The 18,139-nt window shown below is 37.6% G+C and overlaps 1 protein-coding gene across 2 annotated transcripts in view; it reads left to right on the top strand.

The window, feature by feature from the left end:
• The window catches only part of GRIA3 (glutamate receptor, ionotropic, AMPA 3), a 285,940-nt gene that overhangs the window by 216,917 nt on the left and 50,884 nt on the right, over window positions 1–18,139 (top strand). For both annotated transcript variants that reach the window (XM_012664833.1, XM_012664832.1), the window contains 2 exons: window positions 1,190–1,566; window positions 11,809–12,007. In XM_012664833.1, the coding sequence (XP_012520287.1) occupies window positions 1,190–1,566; window positions 11,809–12,007 (576 nt within the window). The remainder of the gene's footprint in view (window positions 1–1,189; window positions 1,567–11,808; window positions 12,008–18,139) is intronic.

The raw sequence follows: 18,139 nt of genomic DNA, 5'->3' as shown, positions 1-18,139 counted from the left end.
GTTTGAGTTACCACATGTTATTCAAGGCAGTAACCTTTCATTTCTTTGAAAATATATTCTATCTCAGACTTTAGCATTCTTTTCTCACCTCTCCCCATTGGTAGTGATATTGTGGCATAACTGTATTTAACATAGAAAGAAATCGATCAGAACTGGTGTTTTCACTTTATATCTGACATACCATCCAAAAGCCTTTCCTTAGTCAGAAGCATTTTTCTATATGTGCAATTTAAGGCCTGGCTCCAGACTAAAAGCTACTACCATTGGAAAGGAACAATTGTGGAAAACAAAAGAGATAAGTGCAGAAATTCCTAGTGCCTATTTTCATGGGATTAATACAAAAACAAAACCTGCCTTTGCCTCAGTTAATTATGCAGTGCACTATTGACATTTATTTTATTGATCCAATACAAGTGAGTGCTACACTGATATTTATCACTAGAAAATATAGCTCACTATATAAATTAATTTGCATTCTAACAACTGTATTACCCTTGTTACTGCCCATGTAGAATTCTTTCATGTTTCCATACATCATATTCAATAATCAACAACTTATTTTTTAGGCATCTTCAATTTCTTTAGTTCAGAATCTGTTGCAGTGATAGACATAAAAATAGAAGATTGAGTCCCTGCCTTCATAAAACCTATGTTTTAATAGACATACTCTCAAAAAAATAATTCAAGAGTAATACAAGATAGCAAACACTCAAGAGTTAAACTGATTGCTGTGGCCCTGTGTTGCGCCTCATGGTGGGGAGTGAGGCAGACATAAGATGTATAGGCTATTATGCTTTCTCCACAGGAATTTTCAGTCAAGTGAAGGCGATAAGACATAGGAACTTGAAAATTAAAACAAGAAAACAAGAGTTAAACAGTGATATGTGACAAGGGAATAAAAGTTGAGTTGCAAGGTAGCAAAAAATAATCAGGAAAAAATGGAGTCAGTTGCTCTAAGCCAATATAACATGTCTCAGAAGACAAAAGGCCAGTGCCCTTACTTTAATTTACCATCAAGTTAAACACTTTAGAACCCATCGAATACCACCACTTTTCTATCCTAAGCATTGATGAATGTATTGGTTGTAGTGATTTAAGACTTTATACTTCCACCAAAGAAGTATATTAAGGGGTAAATGACTGATTGAAATACTGTCTCTAAAAGTCATGTATGTATTTTTTTTTTCAGAGAGCTGATATAGCTGTTGCTCCGCTCACTATAACATTGGTCCGTGAAGAAGTCATAGATTTTTCAAAGCCATTCATGAGCCTAGGCATCTCCATCATGATAAAGAAGCCTCAGAAATCAAAACCAGGCGTATTCTCATTTCTGGATCCCTTGGCTTATGAAATCTGGATGTGCATTGTCTTCGCCTACATTGGAGTCAGTGTAGTTCTTTTCCTGGTCAGCAGATTCAGCCCTTATGAATGGCACTTGGAAGACAACAATGAAGAACCTCGTGACCCGCAAAGCCCTCCTGATCCTCCAAATGAATTTGGAATATTTAACAGTCTTTGGTTTTCCTTGGGTGCCTTTATGCAGCAAGGATGTGATATTTCTCCAAGGTTTGTTTCTGTATCATAGCCAACGCCTCGTTACGTTTTCATGTTCATCTGGTATTCATCCATCTCAACTCCAGATTTCTTTCGTTTAACATTCCATCCAACGACAAATTGTCATCAAGCCATTTTGTTTGCTTACGTCCGTGAAGTGAGTATGTTACTGGTGTTGCTTTAAATGTCTTTCATGCATTTCTGTGGTATCATATATACATTAGAGCAAACATTTGAATGCTGGATAAAGACAGCATTGCCAGTTAATATTACTATTATTCAGATAAAGCACATGCTAAATTTTGATCAGATCAAACAGACATGATTTCCTCATTAATTGTGCTAAAATGTTTTCTCATTCATCAAGAGATTGGATCGAGACAAAAATTGAAAGAAGATAAAACTCTTCTTTAAAACCCTCCTACCTTCCCCTTTCAGTGTCCTCCCTTTTTCATTTTGCTCTCAGGCTGCCTGGAACTTCCATTGTAGCATTCCACCCAAGTTTTCTAGCTAAAACTATAAAACTTCTCGAAGAAAATGTAGGAGAAAATCTGTGTGACCTTGAATTGGACGAAGAGTTCTTAGAACACAAAAAACACAATTCATTAAAAATTTGAAAAACTGACTTCTCAAAATTCAAAACCTTGCATTTCAAGAGACACCATTAAGAAAGTGAAAAAACAAGCTACAGTCTTGGAGGAAATATTAGCAAATTATATGTCTGATAAAGGAGTTGTATTCATAATATATAATAATCTCTTGCAACTCAACAAAAAAAAGATGACCCAATTTTTAAAACGGACAAAAGATTTAAATAGACATTTCCCCAAAGAAGATATACAAATGGCTAATAAGCACATGAAAACATGCTCAACATTGTTAATCATTAGGGAAATGCAAAATGCAAATTAAAAATACAATGAGATACTGCTACATATCCTCAAGAATAGCTATTAATATAATCAAAAAGACAGACATTACCAAATGGTAGTGAGGACATGGAACAACCGTAACTCTCATCCATTAGGAGTGGGAATACAAAATGCTACAGCCACATTGGAAAATAGTTTGGCAGTTTCTTGTAAAGTAAGACATATACTTAAAATGTGAAACAGAAATTCCACTCTTAGCTATTTAACTGAGAGAAAGGAAAACATACATCCACATAGACTTAAATTACACAAATGTTCATAGTAGCTTTATATTTATAATAGTCAAAAAGTAGAAATAACCCAAATGTCCATCAACTAGTGGATGGATAAACAAAATGTGACATATCCATACGATGGAATACTATTCAGCAATTAAAAAGAACAGACTACTGACATGCTATAACATGGATGAACCTGGAAAACACTATGCTAAGTGAAATAAGTCAGACACAAAAGACCACATATTATACCATTCCATTTATTGAATCCCATTTATTAAATATTCCATTTTGTATGATTCCATTTGTCCAGGATACGCAAATTCATAGAGACAGAAAGCGCATTAGTGGTTGCGGGGGCTTAAAGGGAGCAGAGAGGGGATAATCAGGACTAGCATTAGGGTGAGGCAAGTGAGGCTGAGAAGAGCAAGTACAGGGATCAGATGCAGGCTATATTTAAAATTCTGATATTTTGTTCATCATGGATTTTTGCATTGATTTTGATTTTTTAAAATATTGTACTTAAATGCTGTTTATGTTGATTAATGAGATTTTGATGCCCCTTAAATTTTACATGTGGGGCAAATGCCTCACTTGCCTCACCCTAGTCCTAGGCCTGGATTAGCTGCAAATGGGCATGAGGGAACTTTTTGGGTGATGAAAATGCTCTAAAACTGGATTGTGACAATGGTTGCACAACTCTATAAATACTAAAATCATTGTACACTTACACGAGTGAATTTTATGATATGCAAATTTTATGTAAGTAAAGCTATTGAAAATATTAAACATGAATGTCCTAGGCCTCACCCACTTAGTTTAAATGTTAACTCACCTAAACAAAAATGGTGGTGAATTCATAATCACAAAATATTGTAGGTGAATGTAACATCTTTATAATTAGAAACAAAAAGTTATAGGTTTTGGTAAAATTGAACATTAATCCAAATATTGACCAGAGTCAATTATACAATCATATAGGGATTTTCATTTAGAATATAAGGACTCAGAAGGTTCCTACCATGTTTTTACAGCATACTTCATTTTGATATAATCCATTTGGACCACAAAACATTAAAATGAAGCTTTGCAGCATAACTCACTGGTAACCGTCTTCAACAGCCTTTTAGAATAGCCTGTGTGGGGCAAGCCTCGTTTGTCAAAACGAATTTAAGTTTGTCAAACTCACACTTTTCTTGTCACCCTCAATCTGCTTGATCAGATTCTCTAAATTGTCTCACTCCCTTCCTTTTGTGCTTAGAATGTGTGTCATTTTGTGATATTATCTGGGAGTTTGTTTGTTTTGCTAGTATATTTTTTATTTTTTGAAATGTTCACTTCAAGAGACTATGGTTTCTGAATGATCATGTAATTGAATGATTTTTAACATGGCTGGTAATCTGTGTTGAGACAATGCTAAAGAGTCATTAAAGTTAGAGATTTTATTTGTTTCTGTAAGTGAATTTTCAAAACTAAATTTGTGGTATCCCCATTGGAGTACTACATACTACTCTGCATACTCAAATAGGACTCTTCTTGGTTTTAGAAATATTATGCACATTGCTTCCTTAACTAATAACTTGAATATGATGACCTAAAAATGACAAGTTGAACAGGTTTTTTTTTTTAATTAGGGGGGTAGAATTTAAGCTGTGTCTCTTTTGCAGCACTGAAATATATCAACTTCTTTTCTTCACAGTACAGATTTTATTATGCTGCACTAGATACTGTCATATAGAGCAATGGCTTTCAAATTTTTTTACCATGACCCACAGTAAGAAATAAATTTTCCATCACAACTCAGTATACATATATGTCTATAACAAAAGGTTCACCAGATTTTACCCTTATGATGTGCCATGCACTCTAATATTTTCTATTCTGTTTCAATTCTTTTAAATGCTGGTCACAACTCAACCCAGCAATGGGGCACATAGCCTATAGAATAACACTGGCCTAGAGTAACAAGTATTATTCTTACTGCGCTTTTGAGTAATAAATTATTACCTTTATGAGATCTACATTTTCAAAAACATGGGTAATTCCTCTTTCAACACTGTCTTTTGTGTCCTTCAAAAGAAATTATATCTTTAAGCCTTAATAAAATGTTATATTTCTTAGCATATTTATTACATACCGGTTAAGAGGAAACATGTTTCTCCTTGTCTTGAGAGCTCTATGGTTATATATTTGTGCTCCATTATAAAATAGCAAACCTCACCATGATGTGTTTTTCTATTAAGAGATTTAGAAATTCTCAATAATAACATAGTTGCACTCTAAGATTTGTGGTTGCCTTGACTGCAAAGACCAGCACTATACTTTATTTCTGTTTAATGGCCACACTTGGAATGCAAATGCTCCAGAAAGCCCAGAATGTGAGCATGCATTGTGCACTCTGACTTTTCTCAAAATTGAAGCAATTCAAGGAATTATAAGAGAACACATTTTAAAGCAGAATTAACAAATATTAGAGCAAGAGGAGATGCCAGATATAAATTAGTCCAACTGCTTCCATTTACTGGGAATAGAGAGACAACAACCTTCCCCGAACTCCCACTGTGTATGGCTACTTTACCTACATTATTGCATGGATTTTAATCCTCAAAATACCGCTGCAGGGTGGGCATTAAACTTAGTTTCGAATTGAAGAAGGTGACACTCAGATTAAATAATTTTCCCAGTCACAGCTAATTGCAGAGCCAGAATACAAACCAAGCTCCAATTCCAAAACCCATGCCATTTCCACTTCATGCTGCTTTTTCCAATATCATAGACAAAGGAATAGCACCCAGAGAGATGATGTGATAGAACCCAAGGTCATGGAGATTTTCAGAGCTAGCAGCACAATTATTAATACTTCCACTACCACACACTGCCTCCAACTACCAACCCAAAGGTGCACTGTTTATTCCGTTCCTTTTTTCATGCTCAGGCACAAGAGCAGTCTCCCAACCTCTGGAGAAACTCCAGCTTCGCTCTGGTTGTTGTTGTTGTTGTTTGTTTTTTGTTTTTTGAGACAGAGTCTCACTCTCTTGCCCGGGCTAGAGTGCTGTGGCGTCAGCCTAGCTCACAGCAACCTCAAACTCCTGGTCTCAAGTGATCCTCCTGCCTCAGCCTCCCGGGTAGCTGGGACTACAGGCATGCACCACCATGCCCGGCTAATTTTTTCTATTTTTAGTTGTTTGGCTAATTTCTTTCTATTTATAGTAGAGACGACGGGGTCTCGCTCTTGCTCAGGCTCGTGTTGAACTCCCGAGCTCAAGCAATCCTCCCACCTCGGCCTCCCAGAGTGCTGGGATTATAGGCGTGAGCCACCGTGCCTGGCCTGCTCTGGTTGTTAATGAAAGTAGGCAGTGAGCATTTAAAATACTGTTGAGCATATATTCATTCAAAGGAAAAGACTTGGAAATGAGTGACAAGACATCATGAGGAAAACTGCTGGCACCATTCCATTTCCATCAAATAAAGTTATTAACAGTTACCTAGAAGCTTAAAGAGTCTGCGTCAATATTAGGTTTGATATTTTCAACTATCTCTATTGTTCAGAGTGAATGATTTTGTTCTACATGAAGCTAGAGGCTGAGTCAGCTTTAGAGAGGGTAATCAGTGTAATTAGCTGAGGCTTTATCCACATGCAAACTGATTTGTCAGGGGCAGTCGGGAGAAGACATGAGGAGATAGGCAGTGAGTGCAGCCAGACGGAAGAAGCATAGTGGTTAGGCGTGTAGGCACTGGAGTTAGCCTCCCTAGATTCACAATCTGCTTAGCAGTTGTTATAACCTGGAGCAAATTACTAAACCTTACTAAGCCTCGGTTCTTCATCTGTAAAATGTAAAGCACAGTGCCTGGCATATAAATTCTCAATAAATGGTAGCAATTGTCATTATTAAATTGGCAACACTTAATCATTCTGTAATAGTTTCACAAATACTAACAGATAATATTGCAGTCGCAATTTAGTTCCTAAAACTCCTTAGGAATATGGTTGAATTGCTAGTCAGTACCAAATAGCTGGCCTCTGATGAGAAATAACCAGCAATATTCCTTCTTCATCCCATACACTGCTTTTGTTAAAGATTACACCTCTTGAAGACATTTTCATTGTATTATTCCACTATGTCTCACTGATATTGGCAGGAGGTTGCAACTTTTTTTTTTAATTTGAAATTTATTTCCATTGTAAAACTTTGGTAGAACCACTAAGCAGGCCAGACTCCAAGTCCTTCCAGACAAATGCTCCCCCTGCTGGCTTTCTGTGAGCTGCAGGAACATCTGAGGTCTGTATGAGTTGAAGATGTGAGGAGGGTTGTAGTGATTATTACAGAGAAAATGGAAAGAACAGACTAACTTGAATCTGACTACTGTGTACAGAATGTGCTAAAGGTATTACTTTCTTGTTAAATTTTCAAGATATCAAGTACTTTGGAGAAGAGGGCAGGGGATTCATCCAGGTTAGTTGAGACATAGATCCTCCTTTAAAATGGAAAGTATGTGCAGAATAATAAAAGACATGAAGGGTATAAAATGAATGAGATTAAAGACAATAGGAATTTTTGGCTCCTAAAGTAATATCCTTTCCTCTACTGATGTATGACCATTGTCTTCATCTTACTGCAAATTCACTTCAAAGCAGTAGTGATGTGGTAATAAATTAATGATGTAATAGCAGGATTTTTATTACAACTATTTCATGACTTTTCTGGCTGAAAGCCATAGTTTTCAGTCTTTGGGACATGGTTACTTATTCTCATCAGACAAGACTATAAGAGCCAAAGATGGATTCTGCACATTTTTAAAAAATCTGTCACAGACACAGTATTGAATGGAGTGTAGAAATGATGAAGAAAAAAGAGAAAAAAAGAATGATAAAGAGTTTGTATAAAGGAGAAGCAGTTTTCAGTCCTAGCTCTTTATCTTATAAAGCTAGTAAAGTGCAGATTATAAAATTTACTTACAGGATGAAAGTCACAGCACATGTATCACTTTTATTATCATTTCAGAGGTCATAAAATACATTTTATTATTAACTCAGAAACTCTAGTTTCTTATGATTACAGATAACAAGAGCATTGTATATTATTTGATGTGCATATTTTGCAATGCTTTTATGTCTGTTTTTCTCTTGTTGCTAATTTACTTTCATTAACTTCATGCCTCCTCTTACATTTCTTCAAAAGGTACGATATGCTTCTTATAAAGCACTTTTATAAACACTAAATGTGCAGCATTTTACAGCCATTTCATTATGCTAACCTTGAAATCTGTCTTGTGCAACAAAACTATTTGAAATGAATGTTAAACATTTTGCAGCTGCATTAATGGAGAGAAAGATACTGAAAAATGACAGGTCTTTTTAACTCAACTATAAAGTCTTGTCTTGTTTTAATAGATCCTTTATAAAATGTGATGAGGTTGACTCATCAGTCACTTTTTATATAGCCTCCATGTGAAATGTGGGTTTAAGTGGCTATAGTTTCCCTAATGAGAAAAGGTAAATGTAAAAACTCTTATGGAGCTTCTTCCCTGTGGGTTTCACTGCACCTTTTCCCAGTGAAAGGATTTAGGTGTTCATGCCAAACAAAGAAAGTGGTGGAAATTTTATCAAATCCTTCGTCAAAGCTAATACTGTCTTGAGGGGAGAATGTGGAATGCAGCTTGTGCATTCCACACTGATTCCGTGGAAGCTCTTTCTTCCATCCATGCTGAGGTTTATGGATACTATTATACCATTTCTGTGTATAACAGAAACTCTCCGTGCCCACAGGTATATCATGATATTAACCACGTAATTGCCAAAGTCAATTACCATGTAGACAAGAGGCCATGAAAATGACCATTTTGCATTTAGGTTTATTTTCAGTCATGTCAACAACCAGTCTCAGCTGAGTCATTCAGATCAAGCACATGATGATCCGAGTCAGTATTAAGGTGGCCAAAATAACCAGATTATGATGTGCAGGCTTGATTTTAGATCAGACAGACACAGCCACAGTCCATTAGCCTCAATAGAATGGCACAATGTAATTTCCATAAATTACTGTATTTTTCTCCACATTTCAAGTAGACAATGCATAAACTACCATTAGTATTCACAGCAGCAGAATGTACCTCTTTCTGTATGAAACCGTGATTTGGAATGACTCCAAAGTCAGTTTGGTGTCAGCAAAACCCCATCGTTCCAAATAAGGATGGCATTCACTGTTTCATTCCAAATGAACAACAGATAATAAGCAATAATTATCCAAATATGCTTAGTTTTCCTGCAACTGTATTTCTGTGTTTGTAGGAAAATTGTACCTTCTATAATTTGCACACCCTTTTGGAGTTTCTTATACAAAATATGGGTTTTTTATACTACAAAAATGTGGGTATTCCTTTCCTGGGGTGTAAGTATAGATGTTTTGTTTCTTATTTCTCTTCTCTGTGCCTCAATTCCTTTATGTGTAAAATGCTTCTGTTGGCTTATCTGTAAAATAGTACCTAACCATACGGATGGACAATTAAAGGAGTTAGTACGTGTAAAGCAATTAGACAGAGTCTGGCACATAGGAAGTGCTCAATAAGTATTAGCTATTACTGTTTTCATTTTTATTACCCTATTACTAGGGATGCTCCTTTGCAGTATTGATCTTTTACACAAAAAATTATCTCTAGAGTCAGATTAGTCCAGAATAAATGAAATATGTATGACAACAATGAAGAAAGACTAAGAAAGGTCTGAATTCATAATTGAAACAATCAGTATACTTTTAGCGTTCGGAAATGCGACACTTTCTTTTCTGACTCATCCAGATGTTTCTACTTCTTCTGATTAAAAGAGAAATGTTCCCAGATGAAACTCTAAGCTAGCATAACTATTAGTTAGAAAAATCTGTTGCAAAGCAGATTTTTACATCTGAAAAGCTAACAGTGATTATGTTCAGGAAATAAATAAATAAGGGTTGTTTTAGGCATCCAGGGACCAACAGGAATTGTAGACTAAAAAAAAATCAAGTAGGTTTGTTATGGTTAACCAATAAAGAATACTATTTATCAAAAGATCTACCCAAATTATTTGATCAGAGTATAGCAGCTAAAACAACTGAATTTTCCAGAGGCTGAAAAAAGGTTATCTTGGGACACAGGAATTTAAATTTGCTTCAAAGTGGTGAAATGCTAGTACAGACAGAGAAGAGCTTGATTTGCCAGCTCTCAGCCCAGAACTACCCTCTTCCCACAGAGCCTGGAGATGTGCCAGGCTCCTACGCCTATTCTTGACTTTATGACAGAGTGGGTTCTCTTCCTGTGAGCTTTTCTGGGCATGGAAGAACATAGCGTAACCAGGATGGAGCTCTGCCACACAACAGAATTATCCTAGGGATGATGTGGCAATGTTTTATAAAACCTAGGGAGCAGATTTTCATTTCTGCAGACAGAGCCAGCCTTCAGCAACATTGTGAAGGAGATGAAGTTTCCTGAACAGGAGCCACTACCCACCATTGAGCATTCAGTGCCTTCACACTGCCCCCTAACTTCCCACGGTCCCTCTCCCTGAGTAGCACTCATGATGAAGGACCATAACTTGCCACCCTGGCTGCACCTCAAGAGTTTTATAAAATACTGTTGCTTAGGCCCAACCCCCAGGATTCTGATTTAATTGGTCTGGGATGGAGCCTAGGCAAGGTTTTTCTGTCTTTTTGTTTTGTTGTGTTTTGACTCAAGTTCCCCAGACAACGTTGATGTAGAGGCAAAGTTGACAATCACTGATATAGAAGAAGAAGAATGTTTCTCAGTTTGGTCTGCAGGCCACATGCAGAAGAATCACCTGGGATGCTTAAGAAGTAGATTCTTGGGCATTCAGATATTCTGAATCTGCATTTTAACAAACACCTCAGGTAATGCCAATGAACAGTAACATTTAAGAATAAAATCTTCCCCTTATTAAAATTCACCCATCTTCTATTCCGTTCCCTACTAATTGGATAAACAATGGGTGCTGTTGAATGTGTTACTTTTCGATCAAGACTCCTGAAGACAACACAGAGGGTGATTTCAGTAGTAAGAATTTCAACAGCAGGACGGGAGGATGGTTTTGTTTGTTTAGGGGTTTTGGGGGGAAGGGAGGTGGAGGAAACAAGCCTGTTAGCGCCTCTCAAATCCTATTATACAAGTAGTTTCCTATTTGACTTGTGGCCCATCCCATGTGGCTAAGGCTTAGTTTGTAAAAGGGAAGAGTTTTGATCTCCTGAGCTCCACTAGACATTTATATGAATATGATAATAAATATAATCTAGTTCCCTGCCACATGGGTGACCAACTCCATGAAAGGGCAATGTCTTTGCTAAATTTATTAAATTCGAAGTGAAAAGTGCTCATTTACTAGTACCTACCCATTTCTCTTCAAATGTGGAAAGGATTTTGACAGTGTTTCTCCTATGACTTCACCTTACATCAGTGGTTCTCAAAGTTGGTTGTACACCGTAATCATCTGGGGAGCTTTAAAAAATATAGATGTCTGGTTTCCACTTCCCAGTTTCTGATTTTATTGGTCTTGGGTGGGCCTAGTCATGAGATTTTTTTCTTTAAAAAATCCCAGGTGATTCTAATGTGTAGCCAAAGGCTGAGAACCACTCGCTTCCACAGGTGTGCCCAGCAAAGCTTATAGGAAGAGAACTCAATAAGTTAAATTATTACATGTAAGCAGCAGAGGGTAAAAATATTTTTTCCCTGTAATTAAAACAAAAATTCGTGCCAGGGCAGTGGCCCACACCTGTATTTCCAGCTACTCAGGAGACTGAGGAAGGAACACTGCTTGAGCCCAGGAGTTCAAGTCTAGCCTGGGCAACACAGTGAGACCCTGTATCATTTTTTAAAATCCTACTTTGAAACCTGTACACGGTCTGAAGAGTATTGTGCATGCACCATCATCATATGCCATCATGACATGGGGTGTTGTTGTTAACATGTGCCTTTTGTTCGATTCTTAATTCTCTCACATCATCTATTTCCCTCCTTCATCAGCTATACCGAAACCACTCCTCTTTATAGAAATAAAGACAAGGATTTCTTAAACTGAGATCTGGCCCATCTGGGTCTGGATGTCTTTTTGTTTTGTTTTGTAGATCACTCTCCGGGCGCATTGTTGGAGGGGTTTGGTGGTTCTTCACCCTGATCATAATTTCTTCCTATACTGCCAATCTCGCTGCTTTCCTGACTGTGGAGAGGATGGTCTCTCCCATAGAGAGTGCTGAAGACTTAGCTAAGCAGACTGAAATTGCATATGGGACCCTGGACTCCGGTTCAACAAAAGAATTTTTCAGAGTAAGTGCTTTGTAGTTAATTGGGCCTGCTGGTTTTTATTTTATCATCTTCTCACAAAGGCAAGTTCACGGTGCTTTCCAGGGAGGGTTGTGAAACGGTGGAAATGTTATGGAGGAAGAGCATCTTAAATACAGTACTGCCTAGTTGGTGATCTACATCATTGTCCTTTAGAACTAAGACACATGTGAGACAATAACAAGTGACAAGTTGAGAGTACTGAGTTTGAACTCCCAGATTAGAATCCCAACACTGTCACAAAGTGATTGTTTGTCCTTGGGCAAGTCTTTTAACTTCTGTTGGCTTCGGTCCCTTTACTTGAATAATGAGGGGATTGAACTAAAAAATATTTATTCTTCCTTCTAGCTTTTACAAAAATAGTGATTTTGTCTCAGCGGTTCACAGAAGTTAGGTAATTGGCTCTGACTAAGACTCTGATGAGTGATGGACTATAAGAAATTACATATTCTATTTTAAACATTTTTTTATTGAAATGTAATACAGTTGTTTCAAGTATTCATGTACATAATGATAATTCAATTTTCAGGACAGATGATAATTATTTTAATTTCTTGATTGGACTTATTTCTCCTAACCCCCATAGGACAAATCTTATTGGGGTAGCAGCAAATTGTTCACTAGCAAAATTTAGTAAAGCTATGTAAACTCAGTCAAAAGGAAAGGTGAAAGGAGATTGAAGCAGAAAACGATACAATAATAATATTATGGACAAATCACTTTTACATAAACTATCAATATCTTTATTCTGTGGTGACTGGACTATGAGGAAGAATACCAGTGGAGTTTTTAAGAACTCAAATGTTTTTCATTTGCCCCAACAAGGAAAATACGTTGCTTTAGATTAGAAAATGGACCCATTCTATACAATACCATTGCCTGCTACTGTAACCACTGTAACTGGTTGTAGCGATGGTCCAGAAGCCACTTGGGTAGTAGGTAGAGAGAAAAATTTTACTCACTCTCCCAATCGATAATCAAGTTATTGAATGGCAGGTATAATTACTGATTTCTCCTCAAAAGTCCGGAGTAAACAGATGGTGGTTCTAAACCCACTAATTTTAATAATCAGTAAGAAATATATTTCTACATGTAATATCATGAGATTTGTCCAATTATTTCATGGTAAACCAGGAAGCGTGTGTTTCTTGGCATTACAGCAATTAACTAAAACCTATTTCCTCTCCCTGAAGGAGAAAGTGCTTGTTTGGGGACCCTTTATAGAATTCTCATTGGCTTGGGATATCCGTATCTCACCCTGTACTTCCTATTTACTGAGCAAATCATAATCCCTATCTGGGGAGAGGGGTCCAGTGTTGGAAGCATCAAAATGACATGAAGACCTTCTGGAACTAGTCTGGTCTTGACTCTCACTACTATGGCAGTCCCAGAAGTATTTTTCGGAACAATCCCCTACCCCCATGAAATCACTCACATGTGTCAGGGCTAGAAGCCAGGGATTTCCATCTGCTGAGTAGTCAGCACATAATCAGCTCCATGGAAATCTGGTTCAGTATCAACCTTCAACAGAGCTTATGTCCACCATCCCAATAGGCATCAAGTTGCTATATGAAGTAATTAACCACTTAGGATATCAAGACACTAGACTTGGACCCTCTGATAAGAGGCACTTGTTCCACTAGAAAGCATTTTTCCGTCAACATCAGAGATTAGAAAGGTGTGCTTTAAATGGTAATCAATAAATGGCATCAATTCCCATTAGGCTTTCAAAGGCCATTCATCCATAGTGCAGACGAAAGGAGGTTCTCTGGGAAGCCAGGAAGATTTATTAGCACAAAAGCTTGAAGGTGTGACCAAATAGTCATTGCCCCCACGCCCAGACTCCATCCCCTATTCATTTTGTGACTTTCTCAAAAACCAGGAAAGTGTCTACTAGGTCATTCAATGATGGTTTCATTAAAGAGCATCATATTATCAAAGCTGATTTGAATCAACATTCAATTCTGAGCAAAGCTATTGCCACATTCTAATGTCTAATGCTCACCAATTCCTAGCCAGTGAGTAATTCGTACAGAAATGGGGCTGTTTTGAAAATCCGATTAGAGAGGGAGCTGGGTATTTCTAGGTATGAGGAAGTAAGTGCAAATCATTTTCTAATTCTGGCATGCCACTTTTTTTCCTTTCCCCAAATGGTCACTGGTGACAGCATTAAGGACTCTGTGGGGTGGTTCTTTAGGGCAGCAAACAAAGGTTGATGATCTAAGAGTGGAACTATAAGAGCAGCATGGAAAAATCAACTCCTTTAGCCTGCTTGTACTGAAAATGTTATATAAACCTAACAAAAGGTATGCTTGGTATTCGTATAATACAGGGGGGGCCAGCCACTTAGTCTCCAAGCCACTTTTCCTCCCTATGTTCTCTACCCCACCTCTCCTTGAACCCAATGGAGCGGAGAAGGCAGCCAGCAAGGGCATGTCATCCTTCATTTAGGGATAGCCACAGCCATGTCCCTTCCCCCTTAATCCTCAGTGATCTGAAGGCATCAGGCAATTTTAAAAACAATAACTCCTCCCCACATACACAAACATACACAAAAATTGGGGATATCTGATGGAATGCCTTCTGAACTTTAGAGGATGAAACAAGATCACATGCAACATTTACAAATATAATATGAGCTCATTTCTTCCCATTCTCACACCATACCAAATACCACAGGGACCAAATAGTAATACCATAAGACAGCCTGGGGCCAGCCCTCTAGTTCTTCCACTAAGAGAGAGAAATAAATAAAATACAATTCTTTTCTAATTGCCCTGCAGACATTTTTACTCGTCCTGAGTAAGGCTGCCACTAAAACGATGATATTTTAAAATGATTTCTTTGTTTCTCTCATTTTCTGAGCTTTCCCTAGCTATCATCTCACAATCACATAAAGGCAGTGGCACAGAGGGGCCTGTTCCATCAGGAAAGGCAGGGAACAAAATGTATGCAGCTGGAAGAGACATTTGGAATACTACTATCCACCCTCTTGACTTGAAAACCGATTTCTTCAGACAGCAGCTCCAAAACTAAATATCCCAACCATAGGTGTAGGCACGTGTGCTAAAAAACAAGTTGACAGCTTTATTGTTGTTGCCCAGAGAAATGCCACTATGATTTGGAAAGCTGCACTGAAACAATCATTCTCCACTAGGTTTTGGAAATTTAACCTGATACAGACTCATGTTAAAAAGTAGCACTGGGAGAAAAAGCAATTCTAAAATTCTCTCTGCCTGTGGACTCTTAGACATATTAGAAAACAACTAGAATGCTGGATTTCTTTTCCAGATACTTGGCCATATCCCCATTGCAGATAGTGGGGAGATAAAAGGAGATTTTTTTAAATTAATGTTTACTACTAATTTAAACCCCTTTAAGAAAGTAAATACAGATTGGCAGGGGAGCAAGAAAAAAATTTAAAAATTTAAAATACATAAATAAAAAAATTTAACAAGAAAATAAATATAAAAGGAGAGGAGTAGGGAGAACGGTGACTTGCCCCAGTGCCCTAGACAGAAGAATGGAACTTTATCAGGAGGCCACTGAGGGGATTATGCGGTCTTCTGAGTTGCAGACATTGTAAGCCCCATGAAGCACAGTTAAATTACTAAGGAAAAATGTTTTGTCTCAACACAAAACTCTTTGTTGTCTCGGTCATTTTAATTTTTAATTTTTTTTAATGTAGATAGCAAAAGGAAGGGCCCTCCCAAGCTGATTTGGAAAGTAGTCCCTGCCAATAGTATTTAGATTCTGCTTACACATTCATAATCTCACACACACAAAAAACATTTTCAACTGGAGTCCACATTTCGTCAACATTTACTGGTTACTTATAATAGGGCTTTTGAAGTATATAGGGAAAGGAGAAAAACCTTTCCACAAATGCACCTATGCAGAGTATGTTGACATTTTGACATGATCAAGAAAATTAACCATGAATCTTTGAGTTTTATTACAACTGAACTATGTACACGATGAACCTCCCTGACTCCTTAACCCATCCCCTCGCCTTAGAAAACACATTAAAATTTTCTCACCAAATACTATGATGAATTTGAGATCTTGACAAACAATATACCTGGAAAACTGCAACCAAATTTCATTAGTTTGAAATTTGGTCATATGATATGACCAAATGTTTGAGGACCACGGCCAAACTATACACTAGGGAACACATAACAGCAACAGCAAAAGATGAGTTGACACTAAGGGATAGTAGGTCAGAGACATGGCTGTTTTGATGATGCCTTATCAAAAAAAGTCTTGCTTTCCTATGTGATATAATACATTATACAACAAGAGTCATAGGTCAAGACTGAAGGTGGAGCAACAGCCACATTTGAGGATGCTGAGGCCTGGCCAAACAGGCTTCTGGAAGAGGGAAAGATACATTGAGACCGCTGTTGGCCTTTCCCATCCCTCAGCAGCCAGGGATCTGTGGTTCTATAAGGTCTTCCTTGCAAGCAAGTCTCAGGCTGGACAGAAAGACAATCTCCAAGGAAGTAGAGGTTGACCCAACAACTATGCACACAACTGAAAACACACTTCATATCTGCCTCCAAGAGAAAGGAGAAAATGTGACCATGAAGACAGGTTAATAATAATGCCTTAGATTCCATTATTTATTCAGCACTCTTTCAATAACTCTTTTTTTAACACATTCTATGTGCAAAGCTCCATGCTCCAGCACTGAGGATCCATACACCTCTATAAATAAAATTAAATTCATATCTTTTTGCCAGATCACTTGCCAAAAAATACCTAGACTGACTTTTTCACCATATTTGGAGATTATTTTGGGGATAGATTGACTTAAAGTGTAGGTATCTCAGATGATTATCCCTCCAAAGAAGCTGATGGTATTTATTTCTATGGAGCTACTTCCCAGCATGGGCCAATCTAGGGGTATGCTTCATGGTGACTAGTAGCAGGGTTAATTAATGATTCTCCATAACCACAACAGGAATGTCAGCTAGTTGATGAATAAAACAGAAATGGCCTCTACCCTCTAGGAGCTCACAATCTAGTGGACTGTCATTTTTCAATACATACTCACATATTACCATATTCAATCCACACAACAATTCTGCAGTGCAGCCAGAACAAGTATTATTACACCTATTTCACAGAAGAGACAATCAGATGACATTGTGACTTGCTGAGCATCATTCAGCTCAATGGAGAAATGCTGGAATTGGGACCCAGATGCTCTGAGTCCAGACTCCTCCCCAGTGCCATTCTGACAGCACATGTTAAGGCATCTGTATCATCTCCTGGTTGATCTTCATTTTTATTCTTCTTGATGGATCAATCAGAAAAGGAAACCTATACCTACTTTTAAAAGACATTTTTCCATGTTCTGTCAACTTCAAAAGGGAGCCAAAATAAGAAGGCAAAGAAAGAGAAGACATCCATAAAGCTAGAGTGAATGCCATCAATGCAGCAAACCCTATTGTTACATGGCTTGTTATAGCTTCTGACATGCTAAGGGTTATGTCATGTATGTGGATAAAACTGGAAAGAACAAGATGAAAATTATTTCTAGTTCCACATCCACTGATGACTTTCCTGTTTTTCTTTGGGCAAGGGATATTTGGTCTCAATTTCTTCATTTATGAAGAATATTCCCTGCTCTACTTTCCTCATGGGGTTGGTGAGAGGCTAATATCCCAAAAAGCTCTTTAAAAGTATAAAAGGTTCTACAAATCCCAGGAGACATTAGGAAAAGGGTCCAGCAATACAGCAATTAAAACCTAAAACCTCTCCAGACAAGGCTCTGTAGAGATGTGAGGGGTACTTCTCAAAAATGAAATAAGATCACTCTCAGTGGAAGAGATGTGGGGGTTTTTTTTCTGGCTTTGCTAGGAAACAGAAAGCTCATTTATATCTTTCCCCCATCCTCCTGATCCCACTCCTTCCCCTAATTATAAAATATTACTACTAACCTCATCTCCTAGTCTGTCCTTCTTTAGCCATTCCTTTGTGGCCTGTAGATTCAACAACTTCAACATGCACAGTTTAGAGCTGCCCTTGAAGACCATCTAGAAACTTCAGTTGCTTCCAAGGTGGCATGCCGGCCATCTGGCCAAAGTAACCAACCATATGGATTTTATA

Source organism: Propithecus coquereli, unplaced genomic scaffold, assembly GCF_000956105.1.
Source record: "Propithecus coquereli isolate 6110/MARCELLA unplaced genomic scaffold, Pcoq_1.0 Scaffold92, whole genome shotgun sequence".
Lineage (NCBI taxonomy): Eukaryota > Metazoa > Chordata > Mammalia > Primates > Indriidae > Propithecus > Propithecus coquereli.
The sequence above is the reverse complement of the archived record's forward strand: the minus strand, read 5'-3'. Positions and strand labels throughout refer to the sequence as shown.